General features: G+C 38.7%; 2 protein-coding genes across 2 annotated transcripts; both read right to left on the bottom strand.

Moving 5' to 3' along the window:
- Positions 1–789: 789 nt before the first annotated feature.
- chic1 (cysteine-rich hydrophobic domain 1) lies at positions 790–7,835 on the bottom strand. The gene is made up of 6 exons (XM_061726326.1): positions 7,690–7,835; positions 5,115–5,169; positions 3,786–3,941; positions 3,347–3,403; positions 2,791–2,850; positions 790–2,237 (listed from the first exon to the last, which is right to left on the bottom strand). The coding sequence occupies exons 1-6, from the start codon at positions 7,833–7,835 to the stop codon at positions 2,187–2,189; spliced, it is 525 nt and encodes a 174-aa protein (XP_061582310.1). The 3' UTR covers positions 790–2,186.
- A 1,315-nt stretch (positions 7,836–9,150) lies between these two features.
- Positions 9,151–11,968, bottom strand: cdx4 (caudal type homeobox 4). Its single transcript, XM_061726325.1, has 3 exons — positions 11,533–11,968; positions 10,253–10,398; positions 9,151–9,384 (listed from the first exon to the last, which is right to left on the bottom strand). The coding sequence occupies exons 1-3, from the start codon at positions 11,966–11,968 to the stop codon at positions 9,151–9,153; spliced, it is 816 nt and encodes a 271-aa protein (XP_061582309.1).

Genomic DNA, 11,968 nt, shown 5'->3' with positions numbered 1-11,968 from the left:
GTCCCTCGACAATCCTGGGAAATTTCAAATATAAAACTTTCAAAAACTGAAAATATTCAAGGACCTAATTATATTCATATTATGGCTGCAAACATAGTTAATTTGTTGTGTACAAATGGAAATATAACTATAATAAGCCATAAGCTTTATTCACCATTTATGTAGAATAGAAATGTTCTGGGATGAAAACAGGTTTTAAGTCATATTTAAAAGTTTGTAACAATTGTAATGTTCAAATTTAGGTGCTTCGTAGGATATTAATATAAAAACAAAACTACTAGACTGATTATTGTTCCTGAAAATATTAGCTTTTTATATACTCCATTACTCCAAAGTAATATAACCTCAGATTAAATGAAGGTGTTGGCAGTTGGAGTAATAAAGTGTAACTGAGGTCTTCACCAGGCAGAGAAAAGAAACAAACCACCTTGAAGTGAAGCCCACCACCTCAGCGTGGTGGGAGAGGGAGCTGGTAGTGAGATACCATCTACCTTTTATCTGCTAATCTGTAACACGCGTTGGTAGAAACTGGTTACGGTAAAGGTATTCCTCAGTTTTACAAATGTGTTGAGCAGTTTCAGGCTGTCTTGTTAAAGTTAACGACTCAGCACCTTGTTAAACATGACAAACAGCCGCAGCTCTGGCTGTCGAGCAGCCCAATGTGGTTGCTGACCATTAGTGGAGATCAGTAATTATGTGTTTTTAAGAAACATTAAGTATATGAATGGCTTCTAATGGGAAAAAAAGAAAACAGCACAGCAAAGAATAATCAAAATCAACCATTTATTTTCTCTCCAGAGGAAATAGGTCATCTTCATTAACATTTATAAGGACTGTATCAGGAACAATACTGGTAGGAGGGTTGGAAGTCTCCTGTTTCACACAGAAGAATTGATTTTAACCTGTACTTCTGTATTTTTTCCCCCTATTTTCACCTTTTAAGGGCTCAAGAGACTAATACAATGCAACACAGTAACTCCCTTGATTATGATTTTGGAAAATATTACGATGACGGGTTATGACAACTGAAACAAAAGGAGCCATGTCATGGAGATGGATGTGCTCCCTAACACATAATAACGACCCAACACGGCACGAGGGAAAGTACAAAACTACAAAATTAATGCAAAATTGGCGGGGTTGGGGGGATTTGTTTGTTGTTTTTTTTTTTACAAAATTGTTGAAGTGCAGAGTTCAAAACAAAATGTTCCAACCGTTGCATGTTTAACGGATGATGAGTAACTGAGTGCTCTTCATTGGCAAAAACCAACATGGTGACATGCATCGCTTTTGTCACCATGAAAATATTCAGGAAGTTCTGACATTCTGACTCTTCTCTGGGCCCAAGTGCAATAATCAGTCCTAACTCTGGCATCAGACACACTGTCACTATATGGCTTACAAGGTAAACAGGTCCATATAAACAAGAAAGGTACATAGACATCTTTCATTCATAAAAACTATGGTACAGCAATATATTGGCAAAAAAAAAGAACAACCTAATGAACTAAGTAACTTTATGTAAACAATGATATACCACTGTACAGCTTATCCTAACATGGTATTTACAGGTCAAGTTCTTGTACAAGCTAATTCCCATGTACAAAGGGTTCATGTAAAGACAAAACGGGGTGATGACGTACACTGTGCATCAGGCAACTTCAACCATCCCATCTACCTGCAAAGAACTGGATTCAAGGACAGGAAACCAGCAGCATCTGTGTCTACAGACATGTTGGATCACCTACCACCTTCCTCTTTCAGTTCCATGTAGATAAATATTTGCTTCTTTATTTTGAGTCATATATAAGGCAAGGAGAGTGACAGAAAGTGGAGGCATCACATTCTTTGCAAGGGATTACTGATAAAAACAGATTGAATACACGTTGATGGTTCTTTGGGGTAAATGCACTTCTTGAGAGTTTCACTTTGCGTTTTCCTACGCGTAACAAAAACACATCTGAGTGCAACGAACGGGGCGACTTGTCTAGCTCTGTCGGGTAAAATGTGCAAAATCTGCTCTAAAGCAAAGTGACAGTGTTTCAAATTCTAATGTACAAGGTACCGGGAGATGTACGGGGTTGTCACGGGAGACACTGAAGCAGACCCTTGTTCCAACATACTGTATATACAAGGCACTAAGGATAAGATTCAAGGGCCACGCGTCCAGTCTGATATCAGCCTCTTCAGTCCGGTCGGAATATAGGATATTTAGGTAAGAATTCTATAAGAATCACCTGAAACGAGAAAAGACAAATTCTTATTCAGGAGAGCAGCACAATACCGTGTAATAGTTTAACTACTGACAAAACGTAGTGCTTTATTCTGAACTGGCATTTCCTAAGAATTTGCTATTAAACAAAAACTCCACCAAAGCTGTATCCTATTTGTTAATAAGCATAGAAGCAACAAAAGACTCTTAAATGTTATCAATTTAAATGTGTTCAGTCGATGGGCAGCTGTTTTATCTGCAAATCAATTCAAGTAAATAAAGTAAATGTTCATTAATTATTAAATCGTAATTGGAAAATGCATTGCTTATATAGATTATAACAGTTTTACTACCTACTACTCAATTTACACACACTGGGAACTTTATTACATACATTTGGTATATTGAGGTTCAGATAATACATTCCGTTTTGATTTTTTTTGCAATATTTTTAAACAGAAAATGCTAAAATGTAGCTTCCTTAAAATGAGAATGTGTGTATCTTCTTTGTCAATTGAGATAAATAACTAAATATCTTTGAATGAGACAGGACATCTCTGCTGCAGCACTGTACTCACATATTCCATCATGTTACTGCTTTCACATTTTCTTTTACTGAGTTTCCAGTGCAAACCAAGCTGAAGAAAGAAGAAAAGACAAGACAAGACAACACAATGAATGACCATTCTCAATCCCAAACAGAGACAAAGATACACACACACACACACACACACACACACACACGTGTGCGCACACACACACACACAAAGAAAGGAAAATCTGTCTGAAATCTCCCCAAGCAGGGTTGTCTGGGCTCTCTGAGGTCAAACTGTGGCCAGACACCCTGAAGAGCTTCCTTTATATCTCTGCACAGCTACTAGCTGTAATTTGTTGCTGCGAGACAAAACAAAATTAACACGGCCTTTTACTGCTGACCTTACGGTTCTCTCAGACTTTGTGCGGTAGATCTGTCTCAAACAGCTAAGAGGGGCTTATGTGGCAGGTTAGAGTTTACAGAACAGATTAATGGTCATTATCCATCACTATGATGATGTTTAACTCACACTGCACTCTGACACCAACAATTAAGCACTTTCACACAGGAGCTAGTATGCAATTTGACATCTTTCTTACCTTGTGGTATAATCTGTTATTTTCCCACTCTAAAAGCTTCTGAATAGATCGTCTTGTCTTTTGGAAGAAAAAAAACAAAAAACACTGTTATTAATGCAAGGAGCAAAATGCTTATTAGTCAACTGAACACTTAACAGGTTAACAGTAAACAGCAAGTGTTAGGATTTATGGACTGAACTCCCAATTTACCAGCCAGTAATTTCCACTTTGTTGTCAGTAATACTGAGTGGTAACCTTTAAAAGGCACACCCTTGAGCTGGGAAGGAGAGGAGCTCCACGATGCATCATTTCTACACAGAGCCACAAACCCAACACGCGTTATTACCCTCTGCACTTAGACAAATGCATCTGAATTGCTCCTACAGCCCCTGAGTAATCAGCACTGGTGTAAGAGAGAGTTAAACTGTCTGACCCGTGTGGCAGGAGATCTCAGACTTACTCTCTTGTTGAGACAGATTACAGGCCATAGACTGCATCCAACTGTACAGCAACAACACAGGCAGCCACAAAGAAGCCACTTCACATTCACAGGCAAGTTCTTCTTCAAACAAGCATTCAGCCTGCTGATGCTGGTTTTGAATTCCTCTGGTGCTACCTAAAATAAAATAGAAAAAAAGCATGTCAAATGAATAGTTCCAAGAGGGACTGGGGAGGATCAGTGGGCCGTCACATGTCAAAGCCACATTACACTCATCAATTTGCTCTTTGGAATATGGGTGTAGAAATCAAAGCACTGCTCTCTGTAGATTCATTAGGTAGAGTCTGGGAAACAGGACTGTCACTGTGAATGGGTAAATGAGAAACACAATGTAAAGTGTTTTTTGGATACGCTTAAAAAGGCACTACATAAGTGCAAGATCATTTACCGTTTACGCAGTTAAGAGCGAGTGAGGCTACTCCAAGTTGATGCTGCTGATTTAAAGGGTGCGCGATTGTTGAAAAGAAACATGCAGAAACATCAAAGACCTTGGGAAAAGCAAATGGTAGATATTTGCAGATGTTGTCCAGAGATGGGATCTCTAAACACTATATCCCTGACTTGCTAACTTGGCTCTACTCTGTTCAAGGCAAGAAGGGACTTAAAGGAGAGATAAGCTCAGTGCCTGTGGCTGCACCGACCAAACAACTTGAATGGATGCTCATTCCTCACCGAGTCTGTACGCCATAAAACAGGGGTCGTAATCTTTTATGACAGGATGCAAAGGTCTCTTTGCAAACAGCCAAAGACCTCAGAATAAAGCCCAGCAGGGCCCGATCTGCACCCTTCAATCATCATAATTGTGACCTCATCCATCACATGTCACCCTGGGTTACAATACTGAAGGTACTTTTTATTGCCCCACACTTCCCTCGGCCTGCTCTTACCCCTGCAGCCTTTTTGTGTCTCTGTGTCCGACCCAGGAAGCTTTCTTTTCTTGTCTACGGCAGAGTCCTCATTTCATTATTTTATCACCTGGAGCTGGACCCTCCAAAACACTGGGATCCCCGTCAACTGAGCCCCATAGACCGCTTACTCATTTACAGAGCTGTACGGCAACACATTCAGGCCCTTTTCTATGCAGTGTGCTACGTTACTTATAATGCATCTCCATCAGATCAAAACCACTCCGGCATCTTTGAATGGGGCGGTTTGGGGAAGTTAGAACAGTTAAAGGCCAACAGAACAAAAGAATCACTGCAGCTTTAATTGCTTGATTCTTCCCACTTGGATTTGAACAGAAAGCAGCTTGGAAGACTGAGGTACAAGAAAACTAAAAAGAAACTGTACCTTTCCCGTGAGAACAGAGGGAAATTCTGTGTCAAATCTGTTGCTCAGTCCAAACCTAGGAGAGAAAAAAACAAATTCAAGCATTCAATACAGCGCTAAAATGTGTCTTAAATAAGGTTAAACTCTGATTTAAAAATAGACATAACAACTACAAAATAAACCAAAAACAAAGTTGTATATTGTTTCCAGGAAAGCTTTATTTGATATTAATTGATATTATGAGAAGGGAAGGATGAATTCATTCACTGGTCAAAAAGAAATGCACACTAAATATCTGTGACTTCTTTTTCTCTGTTGCTTTAAATGTGACATTCACACAAAAACTGTGTGATGACTAGTGTGATAGATTACATAATGCTATAATTAAGAAACTACACAATATTTTAGACTTAAACTATCACCTTAATTCACAGATACTATTTAGCATGTCAGCACAACTTAACTATATTTGATAAGGTCCTCCAAAAATATAATTATCCTTAAGTTAAATTAATAACCAGTTAAATTTGATATCAAATACCAGCTGGTATACTTTTAGGGATAGAGGATAACTTATATTAAATTTAAAGAGAGAAATATTAAAGAGTCCGGGTGGCATCATAACACAAACAAATCAGCACAATAATGACACATCCAGATGACATTTTGTTTGCTCCAGCTTTTTTAAATTAAGAGGGTTATTGTATTTTTGAAAAAGAGGTGCACATTGGTTAAAAATAATGGTTTTCAATACATAAGAAAATAGCAAGTATCATAATTAGGCCTACATTGCACCTTATAAATTACACTTGTCATCTCTGCTTTGAACTCTTTTTAAAAGAATATTACACAGCAACCAAAATGATCAGGCATGTGTCTGCTTTAAATATCTAAGCAGCCTCTGCAACAATCAGCTCTTGGTATATAGGCTATTAAAAAAAGATAAACATCTCGAAGTGGGAAATAATCATTAAACTGCCAACAAATAAATCTGTCTTTCACCGATTTTTAATAACCGCTTATTAAATTAATAGACAATATGTGGCACATCATCATGACTTATTTGTACAATCAGGATTCTCCTCATCTCTTTTTCTGAGGACCACATTTGAATAACCTGAATGTGAAACTGGCAACCAGAGAGCAGAGTGTGAGTTTTTTTAATTTACTTATTTTGACAGGTTAATTTCCATGTCAGCAGAGATGGTCTCTTAAAATGCCACGCGTAAATCGTTGATAAACATGTTAGTGTTCTGGAAGTCGTTGATAGCGGACTATATTTCTCTGGAAAAACTGAGATTTGGAATTAGTGTTCAGAGGTGCCTTTTTACAGTGTTGGAGTACCTGGGAACTGCCTGAAATGTTGGATTCACTGAAGACTTTAAGAATCATTGCTGTGTATTTGTTCTGGATCTGCTACGTATTTCAAATTATTTGTATATATACTGCACTGGACATGTATAATTTTTAAAAGAATGTACGTACGTGAATGTAAAAAAAACATGTTAGTGTTCTTTAATTTACAGGACTGTCTCAGAAAATTGGAATATTGTGATAAAGTTCTTTATTTTCTGTAATGCAATTAAAACAACAAAAATGTCATACATTCTGGATTCATTACAAATCAACTGAAACAGGGGTTTTCGATTCCGGTCCTCGGGCCTCCCTGCCCTGCATGTTTTAGATGTTGCCTTGCATCAACACACCTGATTCTAATTAATGGTCCTAATTAGTAACAAGCAGGGCAGGGGGGCCTGAGCACTGGAATTGAAAACCCCTGAACTGAAATATTGCAAGCCTTTTATTATTTTAATATTGCTGACATCTTAAGATTAAGATTCCCAGAATATTCTAATTTTTTGAGATAGGATATTTGAGTTTTCTTAAGCTGTAAGCCATGATCAGCAATATTAAAATAATAAAAGGCTTGCAATATTTCAGTTGATTTGTAATGAATCCAGAATGTATGACATTTTTGTTTTTGTGATTGCATTACAGAAAATCACAATATTCTAATTTCCTGAGACAGTCCTGTATGTCCTCTCACATCCACCTGCCAATCTGAAGAAAGTTACCAACAGAGATTACTTTATTACTGGATGAGGAGAGAAACTCACGGCAACGACGGTTTAAGGTTTGTCCTCTATTAAAATAACCCTGAGCGAGCACAGTTCCCCTATAACACGTCTAAATACAGAGGAATAGAGGAATAACCAGTGCAGGTTTGACATGAAGGTGTCGTCAAAGTCTGCTACAAACACAAGACTGGCGTGATTGGATGCATCTACTCGATAACACCTCCAACTACCGCTTCAACACATGTAAACATGACTGACGTGATTGTTGTACACGCCTATACGGCGGTCTTTGGTAGAGAAACGAGCATTTAATAATATTTTGGTTGTCAGCTGCGTTAGCAGTTAGCAGACAGGCCAGCAGCCGCTGATTTATGGTTCCGCGTTACACCAACGCAGAGCCTACGTAACCCTACGGCGTAGGCTCTGCGTCGATTTAACGCGGAACCATAATTCAGGCTTAATGACAACAAAGCGCCGAACAACGGACAAACGGAGGCGCCGGCCGCGGAGCTGCTTACACGGTGATGTGCCCGGCCCCGCGCATGACCACGGGCTCCGGGCAGCAGCGGGGCAGGTGCTCCTCGCTCGCTACGCGCTCATCCTCTTCGTCTTCCAGCTCGTAAATGGTATCAAAGTCCGCCATGTTGGGCAGCAGGACGCTCATGACGTCACCAGGGGCTGCGCGCGCAGACGCACGGGAGCGCGCAGCCCTGGCGGAGCCGCGTCTGCGCGCTCCCGCGTCGCCATCAGTCGAGCATGAAACATGAAAAAATCCCTCTGTGTAATAAGAGTCTGTCAGTGACACGGAGATCATGAACCACGCTGTTAAGCTCATGTTACAACACAGACCGCCGTAAATAATTACTGTTAACAGCCAGCTCAGCTAAACTGCCACGAGCCACCTCGAAAAGTCCTCTTGCGTTATTAAAACGGTTAAAACAAGCCCACTGCTTGTATAAAATACTATTCAAAATATCATCATTTCCAAAAATGAGTCCAGTAAATGTGGATATATTAACCTATATTACCCTCCATAAATCCTATGCTGTCATGTCTACACTTTTATACCGGTTTGCCTTTATTACAATTACATTTACAAAGCCAATCTGAGAAAAAAAAGACACTTGGAGCATGAAGTGTATTTTTTTTTTTTTTTAAATCAGATATTTTTCTTTGTAAGATTATTGAGTTTTTGCCATATTACAAGTCACATATTGTAACATCCCCTCCTTAATATGCACTCAATATCCACATAGGTTTGGCCATGATCCATTCACATTCTGCGATTCGGTGCAGTGGGCTACATATTTAAAATTAGTGTTTAAGGAATATATTAAATGTGCAAAAGAGGAAAACCTTGAGTTGCCTTAAGATGATTATTTCTTAAATCCTTGGACCTTTTCTTTCTTTCTTTTAAAGCAGCCGTAGGTTATATGCATTTCAAATAGTTTAAACACCGTCTAAGAAAACAATCACAATACAGAAATTATAAAATGACAAATGTACTTCAAAAAAAGCACTTTATTTACAATTGTAAAGTTGTCATTAGAAATCTTTTCTACCCGTATCAAACCAGGTGCACTTATAGCACAGAATTGTGCTAAAAAAACGTTTATGATTTGTCACGTCAACGCAGTTGGAGAAATTGCGCTGTCCAGTTTAAAACTCCACAGGAATGCCCCGTTTTCTTAGTTAATTCAAAACCACATATGCATCACATAAAAAACAAGATATTTATATCATACCTATAAACTCACAAACAATCAAACAATTTAAAGCTTTTAAGTTTGAAACACTTTTTTTAAAAACTTGTAATCCTGACATTATTAGAACTATTCTATAAAAAAGCAATTTACCAAGAGCCTCCAGCATTTCGTTGCTATAAATCAAATGTTTATCCGCAGCTTTGTGCTGTTTCAAGTGTCCTGTTTGCGTGTTGGAGTGCTCAGTTATGAGAGATGGTCCAAAAGTTGAGCTGTTTACTGAGTCACAGTCACTTGCTGTATGTTCCTGATAGAGGGCAACGTGTTCATTCCCTGAGGAGGGTACAGTGATCCGTGGATGTCCGAGGGACTGAGAGAGCCCGGTACCGGCAGAGGGCTCACAGAACCCGGGTCACTGTGCACAGACCCGCTGCTGCCGTCAGACTGACCCATCTTCTTCTTGATCAACTTCCTCTCTTTGGCTCTGCGGTTTTGAAACCATATTTTCACCTGAGAAGGCAAAAAGCATTCAATTAGATGGATGTGTGGCTGCTTCTTATAATCCCCGTCGTGATGAATAGCCTCTAATGATCCATTTTCTAAACTTATAAAACTTAAGGCCAAGTAATCCTAGTGGTTGTCAATGGTCCTCAATATCATGAAACAGAATTTATAACTCTATGGTCTATAAGTAAAAAGGAGTGTGTCAATAGTTAATGGGAATATTGTGAATAGGCCTACATGTTTCTTTTTTATTTTTATTTTGTTTTAAAGGGCATGCAGCATGGGCTATAGCCCAGGTTGTCCATATTTCATTTTATGTATACATAAAATAAACGTGAAATTTAAATAAACTCTAATATAAAGTAGATATAGAGCAGATCTCTGTGTATGATATATATATATATATATATATATATATATATATATATATATATATATATATATATATATATATATATATAGCCTATATATAATATATAATCGTACATTTTTTACCTAGGCTAATTCAATTCAAGTCTTTTTTATCTTTTTGACAAAACACCAAATTTGTTGTGAATAGAAAACACTTATGCTTCAAACCAACATTATAATCCCTGCATACAAGCATTACAAATAATATATATTCAAAATAACAGGCTATACAAAACTAGTAATTCCCCTCATAAAATAAATGAACATTAGTTGTTGTTGCATGATTTAAAACAGTCAAATTTTCCTGACATAATACCAACAAAACTTTGTAGGACTAAAAGCTTATACTCGATCTTTCAGCTAATGCTCTTGCGTATACACTCCATACTTCCCGTAAACTCTTTGCTCCCTTTTTCAAAACTAATATGAATTTGTCGAATCAAGTATTTGACAGTAATCTTACCTGTCTTTCCGACAGGCCGAGGTTGACAGCCAGTTCAGATTTCCTCCTGATGGTGATGTATCTGTTGAAATGAAACTCCTTCTCCAGCTCCAGCCTCTGATGGTCTGTGTACACTACCCTGTATTTCTCCTTTGTTCTCGTTTTACCTGTGAAGGAGATACATAAACATAACGCAGTGTTAAGACGTGACGACACATATTTCCTCTTTTGGTTTTCTTTCTATAATGATCAGCAGGAGATGTTGTGTCAGAGCTGAAATGCTGAGCTGGAAGATTCTGACCAGGCTGCATGCCAGGACCGGCCTATCTGGGTGCCGCATCTTTATTGGCGGCGTTTAAAATCCACATCTCTCTGACTTCTCCACAGATACGCAAATTAAGCTTTTTGATCTCTGTTCGATGACAACAGCAGTAAAGTGAATTTCAAACAGACAGGAATCAGGAACAGGTCTGTGTGGGCCCAGTTCAGTTTACTCTGCTTTTCTTTTTTTTTTTTAAATGCACGTGGTATGTTTTAAAATGGTTGCGTTCGTTTTAACAAGCTTGTTAGTTCAGTTGTATATGTTTAAATACCTTAAATATATTAAATAACTTAGAAACAAATGTGGAAAAATGAAAGGTTACATAAAAATGACAAAGAAAGCAACCCTACTTTCAAACTCCTTTAAAAACCTCCCTGTTCTATAAAGTAAAATAGTTTATAGGTCTGTAACATTTAAGGGAGAAAAGGCAAATAATCTTTAATAAAATAAACATAATGAAAGCCCAATTTTAGATGCGTGCTGCTGTAAAAAGCTGCAGTTTACAGCTCTCCACGTTGGAGGTAGTAGCTGTGAGAAACGTCACTCTTTCCGGCAATATAACTCTGGAGAGGAAGGCAGGTTGGCGCATATCAAAGTGAAGAGGTGTTGAATGCAAAGGCCACCGCCTGGATATGACGGGTAACTCTCAAAACACCAAACAATGTAACATGGAAGTCGACCTCACATCTCTGTAATGACATTAACATCACAACTGGGAATGGTGCCGCTTCCTCACACTTTTTTTCTTCTATTTCCACTACAAGCTAGAGCAAAGCAGACTGAGCTGCAGATTCCAGCTATACTATCAATTATCATAGTTACAAGCATGCACGAAGCATTTTTTTTCAACGAGAACAAGCGTTTACTTTTTAAACTCATTCAATAGCAGCTTTTATTTTTACATGAAACCCCTATTGGCAGATCCCCTCCTTGAGCCAATTCCCCACTACATTGCCACATTTTTTTCCGCTGATCTCACCTGTGGAAGAAGACTGAGCAGTTTTACTCATCCACTGGTAGGAATTGCGTCGTTCTCTGTCTGGAGAAAGTTGTGCGACAGAAACGTTGTCCGGTGGCGGCTGTAACACCGCAGGTCCGGGAGGATGCATATGACTGTACTCAGATGAACAATAAGAAACCTGTCCAGGAGATGAGTTGTTCATGGGTGCAGGGATAGCATTAGGGGGCCCCAGACTATATGTACCCCAGTCCTCCCTTGGGCCAACATATGAAGTTCCCCAACTGCCCGCGGACTGTGTGTGCGTATCCATGTTTGGCACATGATGGTATCCAGTAAAGTCGGGGTACTGCTGTGTCGAAACAAAGTTCTGTGGAGGCAAATTGATGCTAGATCTTCTCACTGGTCCTTGGTGATACATGCCGCTTTCTTTATCCAGTAGGTATCCCACATACAT

The sequence above is a fragment of the Cololabis saira genome, chromosome 7 (assembly GCF_033807715.1).
Source record: "Cololabis saira isolate AMF1-May2022 chromosome 7, fColSai1.1, whole genome shotgun sequence".
Lineage (NCBI taxonomy): Eukaryota > Metazoa > Chordata > Actinopteri > Beloniformes > Belonidae > Cololabis > Cololabis saira.
The sequence above is the reverse complement of the archived record's forward strand: the minus strand, read 5'-3'. Positions and strand labels throughout refer to the sequence as shown.

Coding starts and splice junctions, on each gene's coding strand:
- chic1 (XM_061726326.1), bottom strand. CDS start 7,835: ATGAGCGTCCTGCTGCCCAACATGGCGGACTTTGATACCATTTACGAG. Junction 5,170..7,689: donor GGGGCCGGGCACATCACCGT/GTAAGCAGCTCC, acceptor TTTCTCTCCTAG/GTTTGGACTGAGCAACAGAT. Junction 2,851..3,346: donor ATAACAGATTATACCACAAG/GTAAGAAAGATG, acceptor TTCTTTCTTCAG/CTTGGTTTGCACTGGAAACT.
- cdx4 (XM_061726325.1), bottom strand. CDS start 11,968: ATGTATGTGGGATACCTACTGGATAAAGAAAGCGGCATGTATCACCAA. Junction 10,399..11,532: donor TGCTCAGTCTTCTTCCACAG/GTGAGATCAGCG, acceptor TCTCCTTCACAG/GTAAAACGAGAACAAAGGAG. Junction 9,385..10,252: donor TCGGCCTGTCGGAAAGACAG/GTAAGATTACTG, acceptor TTGCCTTCTCAG/GTGAAAATATGGTTTCAAAA.